This window comes from Schistocerca piceifrons, chromosome 5 (genome assembly GCF_021461385.2).
Source record: "Schistocerca piceifrons isolate TAMUIC-IGC-003096 chromosome 5, iqSchPice1.1, whole genome shotgun sequence".
Lineage (NCBI taxonomy): Eukaryota > Metazoa > Arthropoda > Insecta > Orthoptera > Acrididae > Schistocerca > Schistocerca piceifrons.
In genome coordinates, this window is record NC_060142.1 from 503529605 (window position 1) to 503546800 (window position 17196).

At 36.5% G+C, this 17196-nt stretch overlaps 1 protein-coding gene and 2 non-coding genes across 3 annotated transcripts in view; 1 reads left to right on the forward strand and 2 right to left on the reverse strand.

Moving 5' to 3' along the window:
- LOC124798657 (venom dipeptidyl peptidase 4-like) overlaps positions 1–17196 on the reverse strand; it is a 280747-nt gene that overhangs the window by 75932 nt on the left and 187619 nt on the right. Inside the window, exons 6-8 of the mRNA XM_047262159.1 lie at positions 16189–16397; positions 13160–13311; positions 12913–13025 (exon numbers count right to left, since the gene is read on the reverse strand). Of these exons, the coding sequence (XP_047118115.1) occupies positions 12913–13025; positions 13160–13311; positions 16189–16397 (474 nt within the window). The remainder of the gene's footprint in view (positions 1–12912; positions 13026–13159; positions 13312–16188; positions 16398–17196) is intronic.
- Positions 8276–8350, reverse strand: Trnas-uga. Its single transcript has one exon. It is a non-coding gene; the product is annotated as a tRNA-Ser (tRNA).
- Positions 8920–8994, forward strand: Trnas-uga. The gene has a single exon. It is a non-coding gene; the product is annotated as a tRNA-Ser (tRNA).

Sequence of the window (17196 nt, forward strand, 5' to 3'; positions counted from 1 at the left end):
AATAATGAAAAAGGCTAGTGCTATATTTTTCATTCCTTTCGCATGCCTAGTCACCACGCATACTGCATACACTATACACACATTATTTCGACACTAGGTACACTATCTGCTGACATTAGGACCACAGTGACAATGTTTGGTTCCCATTTTGTGTGCTGCAGCATCCCATTTGCTATCATGAAATAATTGTTGTTCAACTATTCTTGCAAATGATTCCCTTTCCTCCTTGAGATATGACACTGTGTCTCTTTCTCTAGTTTATTGAGCATGTAAAAATTTCTACTCATTTAAGTTAACCTTTGTGTTTTTGTAGGAATTGTTGCTACAACTCTCTCATGGTCACTGACATCAGTTGTAGAATGGATATCCTCAAATGAAATCAATCTATTTGTTTCCATTAGATCTAACATATTTCTTCTGAACTTCTGAACCATCTGTTCTAAGTAGATATTTAGCATTGTTTTGCAGGATGTCTGCTACTTACACAGCCTTAATCACCTCAGCACACTCCACACAGCTTAAGTGGTTAATGTGTCCTCCAATGATAACAATATAATTGGGGAACACAGGAATTAGCAAGCTGCAATTTTCTCTAAAGCTTTCAGTGACATCTGAGGGCGAACCCTTTGATTGATAGAAGGATCCAATTATGTTTCTACCCACCCTTTATACTGAACCTTGACCAAATAATGTAGCATGCACCTTCAATTTCTATCTTGGTGGATTTGGGTTCCTTACCTACTAAAACTAACATAACACATCAGTTTTGTATTAGCCTACCATTTCAATATACACTTACATTTACACCAAATATTTCATTGCTGTAATTTATAAGTTTGAGCCTCCTTTCTGACATAGTGTCACTGGAGCTTCATTACTCATTAAGAGTACTTCAAATTCTGGTACTTCTTGGAGAATGACTCAGCAGCTGATCAATAAGATTTTAATAATCTCATTTGCAGGAGACATCTGGAATCTCATGCTGATGGACTGAATGGAGTCAACTAATCTAAAAAGAAAGAACTTTTGTGTAGTCCACATACAGTCAGCTAGCTGGTTACTGGCCTATGATGTATAGTGTGCCCTTAAGCTATTTAAGGGTACCCTACAGTTCTCAACCTTACGACTGTACCCTCAATACATGGACAGCCTCTTCAACATGTTGAATGAGGACCACATGCATAAAAACTGAGTGCACAAGATGATCATTCTTATGCTTTGCTGTCATTTACCTGAAAGGTAGTATTATCTTAACTGCTGAAGATTACTAGACTCCTACCAATATGTGCTTACTTCACTGACACTACCTAAAACATCCCAGTATCATATTATCTATGAGGGACATTCCATATTAATTTACACCATATTTTTTCCATCATTCATGGTGTACCATTTGAGTCATTATTGCAGTTGCAAGTATGTAGTACTTGGTATAACAGTAGGTGGCAGGACAATCACTAGAAATGAAATCCCTGCACAATACAGCCCATTTTCTCATTGCGTGAACAGACACCATGGACTGTATCATTGAGGTCAACACAGGATAATGTGGGTTCTGTGGAAGGAGGGTGTAGACACTGTGGATATTCAAGGTGATTGGCAGCAGTGAGTGGAGAGTTTGTATCATCATGAAAAAGTACTCTCACAACATGACACTGCTCATATACATATTAGAAGTCAGAAAATCACAGCTGCCATCACTGAAATGGTGTTCCAGGTACTGCCCATTTTATTCTGCTGAATTTGCCCTTGTGATAACCAATTATTCAGGGCTACTTGTGAATTATTATATTCCTTCTAACTTGTTCTCATCCGTATTATTGGTACATACTTGGTCGTCCTTGTAGGGTGTGTTAGCATAAGCATTCCACCAATTGACAAATAAGCCCAATTTCCATCAAAGTCATTTAAAGGCATGCCACGACAGATAAGGCATTCTCATGTCCCTGATTCTGAATCCTATCTTGCTCCTTTTTATTCGTAAAGTGCATCTTGTGGTAATTAGATAAAAGATGTGGTAATTTTCTCTGGAGAGTCCAGATTGTATGTATGTATGTGTGTATGTATGTCCAGGATCTCCATTCAAGCCCTTGGATCAATTTCGACCAAATTTGTCATACAAACTGCAAATTTCGCAAGTACCATCACTGTGGGGTTTATAACCTCCTCATTCCAATAGGAGCACAGATGCAAGCAAAAATGCATTTTTTCAGCCTCTCCCATAAATACTGTACTGCACAACAGGCATGTTTTGTGGTTATAGTATCTGCCTGCCTTATGGGCCTGCTTTGCAGGGGACAGCTTACATGTCAGGTTAAGAACTGGCTTTATAGCCCTCGAAGTGTAGGTTTATTTATTTATTTATTTAGTCCTTCAAATCCTACATGTATGGAATATATACAAGGATACTGGACATGGTTAGGTCTTTACAAGATAAAATACAGTTTGTATTGTAATCCTAAGGACTAGATATTGAAGTAATTTACCAAAGAATCATGTATACAGCAAACATTAGAGGCAACATACAAAGTAGAATATTCATAATGCATCTTTATTTTTGATGTTTGGTTTCTAGGTATTCTATCAGACTGTAAAAGCAATGATCAATTAAATATCCCTTTAGTTCAGTCTTAAAACTACTGAGTTTCCTTACTGATTTAATATGGTTAGGCAGATTATTGTAAATTTTTATCCCAGTATGTAGAGTGCCTTTTTGGCACAATGATGTTCTCACCTGTTTCATATGAAGGTCAGATTTTTGCCTTGTTTTGTATGCATGTATATCTTCATTTTTAATAAGATATCTGGGTGTCTATCAATATATAGTTTGATGAAAACTGATGTTTTGTAGATAATAATGCAAGGAAGAGGAAGAACTGACAGTTTTTTGAATATGGGTCTGCATGATTTCATATTGTTTACCCCTTCAATAATTCTTAATATTCTCTTTAGCATCCTGAAAAGTTTAATATCTGCTGTTGCATTGCCCCAGAAGATTAAGCCATATTTAATTACAGAATGCACATAGGAGTATTATACATTTAACAGGGTGGCTTTGCTGCAACAAGTTTTTAAGATCTTTATCATGTAGTAGGTTTTGCTTAATTTTCTTTGCAAATATTCAGTGTGTACCTCCCATTTTGTGTTGTTCTGGAGCCAGAGTCCCAGAAACTTTGTGCTGTCAACACTTTCAAGGTTGCCCTCCACAGCAGGTGTGTTGTGTTTGGATAGTATTAGCCTGCTTTACCAACATGTTTTGTGGTGGCTACATGTGCAGATGGGCACAGGTGGGAGAAGGTTAAGAAGGACAGTGGAGGGGATGGCCAGATAGAGACAGAGAGGGAGAGAGAAGGCAAAAGCTGTATTGTACGGTTAGTATCAGCATCCCTTGCAGGGGCTACACACGCTGGTGGGATCAGTTGAGCAGATAGACAGCGAGAGTGGGTATTAAGAAAGATAGGGAGGAGGTGATGGGACAGAAAGAGGGGGAGGAAGGGATAGACAGGGAGAAACGGGGAGGATGAGATGAACAGAGATAGTGGGCAGTTGCAAAAGGAAATGGGGAGGAGCAGATGGAAGGATAGAGAGAGCAGGAAGGAAAAGTTGGACCGATGGAGATTGAAGGATGATGTGCTTAGATAGATGTGGGGGTGGAAGAGGTGGACATTAAGAGGGGGGAGAAGGAGATGTGTGCTATATCTGAGTCAAGCTGCTGGTAAAATGCCATCTGTCATAAATCAATTTTTGAAAATTTTTGTTAGATGCCTTTTCAGTGACAGGAATTATACTATGTACTATTCCTGCACATATATCATTTGCAAAGAGAATAAAATTTGCAAGTGAAAGATCATTTATTTGTATTAGAAAAAAAACAGAGGACATGAAATAGAACCCTGCAGTACTGTTTCAAATTATGATTGACTACTGCTAAGTGATCAAGAAGGAACTGAAGCATTATATTTTACATTTCTCTGGTATGAGCCTTTCTTCACTCTAATCCTTGATGTGTGTGGTTCTTCGTTGTTTTTGCATCCTGTTTAATGACCTGTGCACTGTCCATGGTATGACAAAAGCTTTCCCTGAAGATTAAATACTGCATACTGCTTTCTGTGAAACAGATAACAATTCAGGGCTGGGGATTTTAATCATACTTTGTTCACCAGATCTGGTTACTCAGCATCTGGTCCTCCAGCAATGATCTGCAGACTCGCTTTGGAGTGATCTCTCGAGTGGTATGCAAGGAACATGATTGACACATCTTTGAGTTGAAGCCACAGTGTATACGTCTTAGTGTAGCTTGTGGCATTTGGATTGAATGGTTTAACAGAAATAGAATTTTCTGCTATAAATCTTTTCATATTTACTTGAAACATCAGCAATTTATTTCTAACATTGTTATGCAAAACACAAATTTTATGTTTTTCTACCAACTTCTAAAGCTCAGCTCACTGTAGCACTGGAAGATTGCCCTGTTTGTTGTTTGGTGATTTAGGTTGTGAAATTTCTTCAGACTTTAGTGCACACATAGCTAATATTGATAACAAAATCTGGTTAGCAGCAAAGTATTTTTTGTCCATTTTCTAATCCAAATTAAGTACTAGTTTAAGAAATATTTATAATTCAAAGTGGACTATCTTGCTTCAGAATTGAAACCCAAAATTTTATGTGAACAGAGTTCTGAAAAAGATAATAATGCTTTGAAGAACAGGCTAACATGAAGGAGTCAGAAAGGAATGCCAGAGGGAGGTGGATGAAAAATAAGAGAGTGGTACATTTCTAGATAGAATATACATGTTTATATTCTTTTTCATCTGGAGACAAACATATTTACATATGATTTGTTTGAGACTCCACATGTCGATCAACCACACAAGGAGGAAGGAATGTGAATAATACCCAGAACTTCTTAATAAGTGGTCCTGCAAAAATTTGTGTGGCAAAAAAGCTGCATCTACATGGTTCTGGAAAATCACCAGATCACTATCAGAGAGGTTGCTGATGATGTCAGCATATTCTCTGGCTCTTGCCAACCAATTTTTTCAGATGTTTTCAGCCATCAAATTTCCAACTGGTTTAATGCTGGTCACTACAGTTTCCTCTACTCTGTCAATCCTTCATCTCAGAGTAACACTTACACCTGATGTTCTCAATTATTTATTGTATACATGCCACTCTCTGACTTCCACTACAAGTTTTGCTCTCAATAGCTTTCTCTGATACCACAGAAGTTATTCTCTGATGGCTTAACATATGAGGTGTGATCACAAAGTAACAGAATTTTTTTAATTTTATGGGTTTTATATATCTGATTTTCAAACTTTTTATCTTTTTGGTACACATGTTACAGATGTACGTTTGCATTTCCAGATGTTTTGAATTTGTAGCTTATTGTTGATAGTCAAAAAGGTTATACATGTCATAATTCTGAACAAATATGGATAAAAGAATTTGCATTAAAATTTTCTTGAAAAATGGAATAAAGTGCATCATTGGATTTGAATTGTTGACTGTGGCTTTTGGCAAATCTACTATGAGTAAGAAAAGAGTTTACAAGTGGTAAAAACATTTCAAAGTGGGTTGAGAAGACACGGAAGATGACTACTCCCCTGGACACACTATTACATCAATTACTGATGACAATGTGGAAAAAGTAAAGAAAATAGTTCTGGAAAAACACCATCAGAGAGGTTGCTGATGATGTCAGCATATCCTTTGGCTCACGCCAAGCAGTTTTTCCAGATGTTTTGGGCATGAAACATTAGCAGCAAAGTTTGTTCCAAAATTTTTGAATTTTAACCAAAAATGACATCACACAGATATCATTCAGGAATTGCTGAATTAAGTTGACAACAATCTAGAGCTTTGAAGAAGATTAAAGAAGGACTCAAAACAGGGTATTCAGGTATGACATCAAAGCCAAATAATGACAAGTTCAGTCTACGTCTACATCTACACCTATGTAGATAATCTGCAAGCCACCATATGGAGCACAGTGGAGGGTACCCTGTACCAGTACTAGTCATTTCCTTTCCTGCTCCACTTCAAATAAAGTGAGGGAAAAATGACTGTTTGTATGCCTCCATATGAGCCATAATTTCTTTTCTCTTATCTTCATGGTCCTTACGTGCAATGTGTGCTGGCAGCAGTAGAATCACTTGGCAGTCAGCTTCAAATGCCAGTTCTCTAAATTTTTTCGAGAGTGTTCCTTGAAAAGATCATCATCTCCTCTCCAGTGATTTCCATTCAAGTTCCAAAAGCACCTCCATAACACTTATGTGTTGTTCGAACCTACTGGTAATAAATCTAGCAGCTTTCCTGTGAATTGCTTTGGTGCTCTCCTTCCATCCAACCTGGTACATATCATAAACACTTGAGCAGTATTCAAGAACAGGTCACACCAGCGTTCTATATGCAGTCTCCTTTACAGATGAACCATACTTTTTTAAAATTGTCCCAATAAATTGAAGTTGTCCATTTGACTTCCCTACCACAGTCCTCACATGCACATTCCATTTCATATCATTTTGAAATGCTACACACAGATACTTAAATGACATTACTGTATCAAGCAGTACATTACTAATTCTATATCCAAACATTACCAGTTTGTTTTTCCTACACATCCACACCACATGTGAAGGTTTTTTTCACAGTTTTCTTTGACTATAATGGGACATTGGGATAGTGCACCATGAGTTCCTGACTTATGTTCATACAGTCAATAAGGAATACTGCATGGAAGTTACGTGCCATTTGCATGAAGTAATCCAAAGGGAACAAACAGAATTGGGGCAAAACCACTTGTGGAAATTGCATCATGGTAATGCTCCCACTCACACCTCAACGCTTGGTCATGATTTTATGGCAAAAAACAAAACTGTTATGTTGCCCAGCCACTGTGTTTGCTAGACTGAGATTTCTTACTGTTCCAAAGGCTGAAGAGAACCATGAAAGAATGTTGTTTTGCCATCATTAATTAGATAAAAACAGGATTGCTGACGGAGCTGAACACCATAATGAAAAGGGAGTTTCAGAAGTACTTCCAAGATTAGAAAAAGTGCTGGCACAATTGAATTATATCTGAGGGGATTACTTTGAAGGGGACAAGGTCGATTTTGATAAATAATAAAGAGTTTTTAAGAAAAAGAAAAATTCCTGTTGTAACTCTTCAGGCTTTCCCAGCGAGATCTTGACATGTAGAAAATCGGGTCTACTGCCGGATGTGTGTTGCTTTGGCACGATATTTCGACCAGATAACTCGTTGCCTTCTTCAGATGCTACCTGAGACTGCCGTATTGGAGGATCTTGTCCAGTAAGATCCTCCAATACGGCAGTCTCAGGTAGCACCTGAAGAAAGCAATGAGTTACGTGGCCGAAATATTGTGCCAGAGTGACACAAACATCCGGCAGTAGACCCAATAATTCCACATGTCAAAATTCCTGTTACTTTTAGATCACATCTTGTACATTTTGTCATCCTGTTCCTCCTGCTAATTAGTGTTTTCCTTATATTTCTTTCCCCACCAATGTTGTGGAGCAGCTTCTCATCTCTTATCAATCTATTTCATTTTCAGTATACTTCTAAATCACTATGCCATATGTAACATGTTTTTATGCTTTTCTTTTCCAGTTTTCTCATAACAAGCTTATGCATTTGATCAAAAAAACAATAAATCCATTAATCTCTTTTATCTTTTTCCCTTTCAGGCCCCTGACAGAAAACATGACACATCTGAAACCATGTATTTAGCTTTTCCATTTTTCTATTTTTCCCTTCTATTATTCATAAAACATGCCTCAAACCACACAATGTTTTTAACTTTATTAATGAAAGCTTTTGTATTAATATTGCTGTGTATGATATGTCTTACTGACACATGTGAACTAGTGCCTGTTGCTACAATTAGGAGATGGGGATATACTAGACATGGCCTACACCTGAATAGGAGAGGGAAAGTTACATTGGCTGAGCTTCTTCCAGATAATACGTGGGGGCTGCCATCACACAAAGCAAGTTCCCTGTGATTAATGATGTCACAGAGGCACCTTTCTTTAGGTCGGAATCCGGATTCAAACGCCCTGTTTCGAAAGAAATTAAAATAACGGAAGAGCTTCACAAAATGCTTAAGAATGCACAAAAAAGTAGGTTTGCTGTATTTCATCAAAATGTTAGAAGACTGGGTAATATGGCAGAAGAGCTTCCCATCTTGAATGAGATTTTCACTCCGCAGCGGAGTGTGCGCTGATATGAAACTTCCTGGCAGATCGAAACTGAGTGCCGGACCGAGACTCGAACTCGGGACCTTTGCCTTTCACGGGCAACTGCTCTACCAACTGAGCTACCCAAGCACGACTCACGCCCCTTCCTCACAGCTTTACTTCTGCCAGTACCTCATCTCCTACCTTCCAAACTTTACAGAAGCTCTCATATCAGTGCACACTCTGCTGCAGAGTGAAAATCTCATTCTGGAAACATCCCCCAGGCTGTGGCTAAGCCATGTCTCCACAATATCCTTTCTTTCAGGAGTGCTAGTTCTGCAGGTTCGCAGAAGAGCTTCTGTAAAGTTTGGAAGGTAGGAGACGAGGTACTGGCAGAAGTAAAGATGTGAGGACAGGGCATTAGTCGTGCTTGGGTAGCTCAGTTGGTAGAGCACTTGCCTGCGAAAGGCAAAGGTCCCAAGTTCGAGTCTCGGGTCCGGCACACAGTTTTGATCTGCCAAGAAGTTTCATATCAGCGCACACTCCGCTGCAGAGTGAAAAATCTCATTCTGGAAACATTCCCCAGGCTGTGGCAAACCATGTCTCCATAATATCCTTTCTTTCGGGAGTGCTAGTTCTGCAGGTTCGCTTCTGTAAAGTTTGGAAGGTAGGAGACAAGGTACTGGCAGAAGTAAAGCTCTGAGGACGGGGCGTGAGTCGTGCTTGGGTAGCTCAGTTGGTAGAGCAGTTGCCCGTGAAAGGCAAAGGTCCCGAGTTCGAGTCTCGGTCCGGCACTCAGTTTTGATCTGGCAGGTAGTTTCAGCTTCCCATCTGTTTGGAAAATTTAGAGAGCTCTGAAAAGATAGACACCCAGTGCCTATCTAAGCACCACGTAACTGCAAAGTTAGATAAGTTACATATAAAAGATTACATTATTGCAGCTTACTCATGCAGAACTAATATTGAAAAAGGAGTAGTTGTTACATATAATAAGGCAGAACACTAGTTCAAAAATATTGAGACAAGTATATTTTGTAGTAATCAGCATATAGAAGTGTGCATTTGTGAATTAATACTGAAAAATAGTTCACTTTTAATGTAACTCCATGCAGACCCCTCACGGAAATTCTGAACTCTTTATGAGGCCTCTGGATTCCTTACTGCGCCATCTATCAGACAGCAGCAAACAGTTAATAGTCTGTAGTGAACTTCAGTGTGATTTTCTAAAGCATACTGACAGGAAGAAACTATCTGAAAACCTTTTCTGTATTTGAAATCTACAATTTGATCTCCACAATTAACTTTCTATTATTGGTGGATAAGGACAGGAGGACTTGAACTGATGTGTTCTTTGGTGAAGCTCAAAACAAGAAAATAAGTATTTATCCCATACCAAATGTGCTCTCTCATCATGATGCACAGTTAATTAAGGAAAATAACTCAGTGTCTTACAGTACAGATATGACTTAGTGGAAATTAGAATACAAGATCTGTTCAAAAAATTTTGGAACATTCATAGTTTCAGCCAGTGGTGTCTTGGAGCAAAATGGGGTTGACATTTCTGCACCCCACTGAAAGGATGAAAATGTGCAATGATACACGAGGTAAAAGAAGATTTGCAGATGGTGCTTCATGTGATAAAGAAAGAGGTATTCCAAGACTGCTTCCAGAAGTGGAAACGGCATTGGGAGCAGTGTATCAATTGTGGAGGAGGATATTTCAAAGAAGATCATGCACAATAAGTAGAAGGTAAGCATAGAAAATTTTGGGGACAAAGTTCTGGAATTTTTTGAGTAAACCTTATAATTAATGACTGAGGCACAAATGTTTTTAAGAATAGTTTAAAAGTGATGATCTGGGGTGAAATTTATAATGAACCAAATGCTACCATAAATTGTAATCTAGTCCATGATAAATTCATATCATTAACTGAAAATAGCTTTTCACGTAAGCTAGTCAGAAAAGACATTAAACAGCCATGTAAAAAGCCATGGGTCACTGGAGGGATTAAAGTACCTTGCAAAAGGAAAAGGGAAACGTATCTATTGGCAAGAACAAGTGGAGATCCTGCAGTAGTTGCACACTACAAGAACAACTCAAAATTACCAAGAAAGGTTATCAAAAAATCAAGGAACATGCACATAATGTCAGGAATCAGCAAGTCTGACAATGATCTTAAGGCTATATGGAATTTAGTGAAATGAGAGAGAGGACAACCAGTCACATAGCAAGATAACATCACTATCAATCTGAATGGAATGTCTATAAAGGAAGAGTCACAGGTAGCAAACATATTTAAGGATCATTTCTTAAATATAGTAGAAAGGATATGGAGAAACAGTTCAACAGAAAAATCTCAGTAGTATACTGAAAAAGTAACTCTTACAGAAGTGTCACCAACTTTCCTTCAGGCGAAATTAAGAAAATTATACATTCTATCAAAAATAAAAGCTCATCTGGTTTTGCTGGTATTTCCAATAAAATACTAAATATTTGTTATTAGTTCCATAAAATAACACTGGTATTACCTGAAATATGTAATGCATAACTAACTCAAGGCTTTTTTTTTTTTCAGAGAGACCGAAATACGCCATTGTTAAACCTCTCTTTAGGAGAGATGGCAGTAATTATTGACCTGTTTCACTGCTGACATCATTTTCCAATCTCTTTGAGAAATGATATATTCTAAAATAGTATCTCAACTACTTACTAACAATAACATCCTCAGCAAATCACAGTTTGGGTTTCAGAAGAGTTGCTCTACTGAGACCACCAATTACATATTTACTCACCAAATTCTACAAGCATTAAATAATAAAATAGCACCAGTTGGTATTTTCTGCGACCTATCTAAGGCATCTGTCTGTGTGAATCACAGCATTCTCCTAGATAAATTGAAGTTTTATGGGATTGGTGGCATAGACAATGTATGGATAATGTCATATCTAGCCAAAAGAATGCAGAAAGTTGTACTTAGTATTTCAACCAATACAATTTGGGGATGCAATTCTGACTGAGGAGAAATCACTTCCAGTGTTCCCCAAGGCTCAATATTTGGTCCAATACTGTGCCTCATTAATGTAAACAATCTTCTGGCTAATATACGCCAAGCAGAATTAGTTCTTTTTGCAGATGACACAAGTACTGTAATCAATCCAAGCATATATACAGAAACAGAAGAAATGGTAAACAATGTTCTCAAAAGTATCATTGACTGACTTCTATGAATGGTCTCATCCTATATTTAAAAAAGACACAACATATTCAGTTTTGCACATCTAACAGTACTACACCAGTGATAAGAATAACACCTGGTGAGGAAAGAATGCAGAAATTTGCACTTAGTAATTCAATGTTGACCAGAATTTTAATTGGAAAAAGCACATTTTGGAATTGCTAAAACAATTGAGTTCAACCACATTAGCACCTAGGGTCATTGCAAATCTTAGGGAGAGACAAATCACTGAGCTAGCATGTTTCACATATTAGCATTTGATAGTGTCATATGGAATAATGTACTGGGGTAACTCATCTTTAAGAAAGAGTCTTCATGTTCAAAAATGTGCTGTAAGAATAATACATACCACTCACCAACAATCATTATTTAGATATCTATTTATGGAGTGCAGCATTCTTACTACTGCTTCACACTTTATTTATTGCCTCATGAAGTGTTTGTTGCAGATAATCCACTACAGTTCAAAAGGAATAATAATGTACATAATAACAATACCAGAAGGAAAAATGACATTCATTACTCCACTTTAAGGCTGTCTTTGGCACAAAAAGGGGCTGAAAAATAGTGCAACAAAAATTTTTGATCACTTATCTAGTGATATAAAATGTTTGACAGACATCAAAGTAAAACATGAAAACAAACTGAAATGTTTCTCCTTGGTGACTCCTTCTATTCTGTAGAAGAATTTCTATTATTGTAATGTGTAAATGTGTAAAAGATGGTGGGTAGGAACTACTACCTCACATCTGTGTATTTAAAAAAAATAAACAAAATGAGAAATTACAAATATTCATCTTGTAGCTATGTTTACAAATTAATTTTTGATGTGAATGTAAAAGACTCATTCCACACCATTGCATTTCAGCATGCAAAATGATCCATGGAACAGTAACTAACTAAACACATCAGTGAATTCAGTCTATGTGCTGCACTCACTACCTGTTATTCCATTTGTAAGAATGTTAGACATCAATTTTTATTGTAACTCCACCATTATTATTTAAGATAATAGTAGCCTTGCACAGAAGTGAAAAATCAAATAACAAGCAATTCATACAAGATGAGAACAGAAACCTTTGAAATGTGATGCTACAGGAAAATGCTGAATATTAGGATGGTAGTCTGGATAACTGATAAGGAGGTTCTGAACAGTATTTGGGAAAAAGAAAAATTTACAGCACAACTTGACTAAAAGAAAGGATCAGCTGATAGGATACATCCTGAGGCATCGAGGAATCATCAATTTGGTAAAATGTATAAAATTTGTAAAAAGCCAAGAAAGTTTGACTACATTAAGCAGGGTTGAATGGATGTAGGTTTCATTAATTATGCAAAGATGAAGACACTTGCACATTATTGCTAGTTTGACTAGCCGAATCAAACCCGCCTTCAGACTGAGGCCACAGCAACAAAAAAAAAAAAAAAAACAGTATTATTATCATTATCATGACCATGATCAACACTGAACATTTTACCTGTTTTCGAAATCCTGTGGGGGTAAAATAAGTTTTGAGTTGTCCAAAACATCTTTCATTGCCAAATCCAGATCAATCAGTTGTACAGAAACTTCAGGTATTGGTGTTCCAGGCTTTTTTGGCAAACAGTCATGCAACAAGAAGTAGTTAATGCACTTGCAACATTTAGAAAGATTTATCAAAAAAGGGTGATTGTCCAGAAGAAGTTAAATATTTTGTAGTATACCAAAACAGTTATAATTCATACCTTTGGATAATGAATGTTAATCACTTCAGGGTATAAGCTTCCATACTGGATTACTGGCATGGTATGAACTAATGTATCATTGAAACTTGCATATGCCAGGGTTTTTCCATTTGGTGAGAACCACATAGCTTCATCCTTAGGGTACCAAATTGCTGAGAAATTCCAAGAAAGCTGATCTTTAATTTGCTGTATATACTCACCAATGCTACTATAAATAACACACACCTGTTACCCAAATGGAAACAGACTAAAAATCCCAGTTCCAAAATAGCACACAAAGCCAAAAAATATAGCTTTTACTTCAAACTAAGGTAAAACAAAAAAATCAAAATTATAAGCTATAAAATAAAGGAAAGGCACCACTCATCTTTAGCTGACTGATGTGTGGTACACTGAAACACACAACACAAAACAGCAGTAACACTAGTGTTTGAGCTCTTGGTTTTTCTCTAGCAAAAATTCACACATTTACACACACAACCATCAGACACACAAATGCACACATCTGTGACTCAGGGATGTGATTTTGTATGTCTGTTTGTGTGAATGTGAGTGCTTTTGCTAGAGACAGAGCAATATCTCAAAAGCTAGTGTAAATTCTATTTTCTGTTGCATGTTTGTATGTGGCACACATCAATCAGCTGTATGTGAACAGTTGCCTTTCCTTTATTTTATATATCATTCCATTCACAAATTATTCAGTTGTTGTTAAACCTTTAAGCTACACCTTTCTTTTTAATTTAAATGTGAAGAATATAAAAAATGGTTTCAGAATGCAATTGATGGCACTCGAAGATATACATTTGCTATTGAGAAGAGCACTTTTTTTATTTTGTGATTGATGTATCTTCTCTGCTGTAATTTCCCTTAATAATTAAATAATAGTATGAAACACCCCAACATCCCTTGTTTATCTGATGACTGACATCTGTCAGTTGGTTTTACATGGCACATTATCTTTTGAACAAAAAAACTAAATTGAAACTGAATACTATAGAAGGTTTCTCCAGTAAACATGTAACATTAAGTTCACAGTGATCAATGAAGGTCATAAATAGCCACAAATTTACACCCTGAACTCTAATACAAAATTTATTTACTTTATTAATAATGTGATTATCAATGTCCATTAAAAGAAGTGAGATGTTTTAAACAGAGAGATGTGCACCAATCAAAGCAGTCACAGTTTGCCCACATGTTCTTTTCAGCCTCTGTAACATAAATAAATTATAAGCCTACCTGTGATAGCCTTTGCAACGAACTGGCAAATTACACAATCATTTTCATTGCCAACATATCTTATGCCAAGCAACAGGTCATATGAATCTATGCAGCAGTATTTTTCCTAAAATGAACTTCCATGAGAAATTAAAACTTGCTGATGAAACAGAACTCAGTGTCATCTCTGTAATTTGTTGGAAGTATTGCCCTGTCATTAAAGGAATTATGTACAAAGTGTAACAAATTGATAACACCAAATCTGAAAAATGGAGGTTCGTTTGAGGAATAAATTGAGTATAGGCAGTCACGTCCAGCATCTTCATCAAACAATGTTACAGAACACTGAGGTTAGAGGGACTTACATTTGTCAGCTGACCACACTTTAACTACACAGTGGGCTTTGATGCTCCAATCTTCAACCAAGGGAAAGTACAAGCTGGCTTTAGAAGTGGCTGTAGCACAATGACCTATTAACAGATTCTAAGTAATGTTATAGAAAAAAGCAACAAATGTCAGTTACCACTTGTATGGCATTTATGGGCTATGAGAACATATTCGACTCATTCACAATAAAACTGTGCTGGTAGCACTTGAGATCAACAAATAGAATCTACCGAAAAGAATTCCTTGAGTGATATATACCACAAGTTCTGTAACTTGACTATATTAAGAGAATGAAACATTTCAGAACTGAGAAAGTTTTCTTCATTTCACCAAGCATATTCTCTGCAGTCATTACAGAGGTTTACAAATCACTCAGCTGGGATGAAGAAGGACTCCATGTAAATGAATTTTACATAACAAGCTTTGATTTGAAGAGCACATTATTTTATCTGCTTTGGATCCAGAAGAACTTCAGCAAAGGATGGAAGAATAACATAGCAAATATGATAGTAAGCAAGAAGAATAAATAGAGTAACACTAAAATAATGCAAAATCTGTGTGCTGATAGCATAGTAAAGATTAATGAAATTAGAGACATAATTGATAAACTTGTATTGTTAGGAAAACTGAGAACAACAAGTAGCTGGGACCTTAAAGAAATAAACAGGAGGATAAAAATGTTTTAGAAGCTCATCACACAAAGTGAATGCTGTCCCCAGAAGTAAATTCGTAACATGCTCTAAACGTAAAAACTGTAACCAAAGAATACTGTTAGTACTAACTTATGGAAGTGAAATATGGACTTAAAAAACCAGCTCAAAAGCTGGAAGCTGCCAAATAGATAAAGGAAAAATGTATGTTAGGCATAAGAAGAAGGAACAGGAAGACAAAAAGTGGATAAGAGTAGAGATGGGGTTCAGGGATGATAGTGACTTTTTAAAAAACTGGAATGGAGATGAACATGCCATATAACAACACAAAATAATGGAAGATGAACTAAGAAGATTGTGTGTTAGATGCATCATGATAAGAAAAGACATAAAGGACACCCTAATGGAAGATGAACTGATGATATAAAGAAACAAACAGAAAAACTAGGATGGGAAAAGATGAAGATCATAACGTGTGGATACATCTGGGGAAAGGCCAAAATCTAGTAGTGAGTAATACATGGCTGATGATATATATATAAACATGAGAGCACTGATTAAGGTGAGAATAGTTAATTATCACAGTAACTGTGCTGATATATGTCTGATGTGATAAGTGAATCTAGGTTTAAGTCTTGATCCTCGCACAAACTTTCAATTGTCACTTCAGGTACAATCCATATTGTTCATAGTTATCTTTCAAGCTTTGATCAACAGAAAACAACAAAGAAATGAAAAAATAAAAATAAAAACAATAATTACTTTATTTCTTACCCAAGTAATTTGAATCTGGTACACCATTGTACACAACATGTGGAATACCAGTTTGAGTAAGCTTGTAATCTTGTGAATCCACAGTTTGTCTGTAATATATATTATTATGATAAACATATGCAAGCCCATTTCCTACTGGTGCCCAAACAACTAGATTTAGCAAATGCCTATCTTCATTCTTCTCCATACTCAGTAGTGGATAGCTTTCCCTGGAAAAAAGTAGTTACTCTCAGTTTTAGGACTAAAAGTTACATTCCTCTTTGCACACACAACTATAAATAATATTGTTAACTGACCAATTGTCTGTTCTAATGTAATGAAACAAATGCACTAAAGTTGCATCCATACTATGTGAGGGTCACGAATTACTTAGAAGAAAGTATAGATTGTCACATCGTCACTATCATTTACTCTACCTACTTCAACAGCATGTGATGAATTGAGGAAAAAAACAGCAGATTTAGCATATTCCTTAATGATCTCAGGGTGAGTAACATACAATTGCATGGAAAATGTTTGTATACATATGATAAGATCTTGAATTTCATATCTCTCCTTATGCACTCTCTGGTGTGGAAAATTTAGAGAACTGCATTACCATCACCAGGGTTTAACAGCTTAACAGTAGTGCTACCATTTCTCAGTATATACAGTAAACTGAATTTGGCGGGATTCTATACATTTGGAAAATTCTGACTGAAGAGAAGTAAGAATATGTCCTAGATCTGTTAATCTGTCAGTGAGAGGGGCATTAGCTGGCAGGCAATTACTGAAATAAGTTTCATGATGACATCAAATGTATCAGGTACTCAGTGATGGAGACTGGCACAGTTCAGCAAGAAACAGTACACTACGTGCAAAAAAAATGTGTTGATAACTTTTTTAAGGAATTTGTCCATTGCTCCAACTATTTTTGAATGCTTAACTACAGTTTCATTATTTGTTAGGTACACAGTGATATGTAGACGTAAAAGCATGTTTATTTGTATTTTCTTAAAATTATCATTC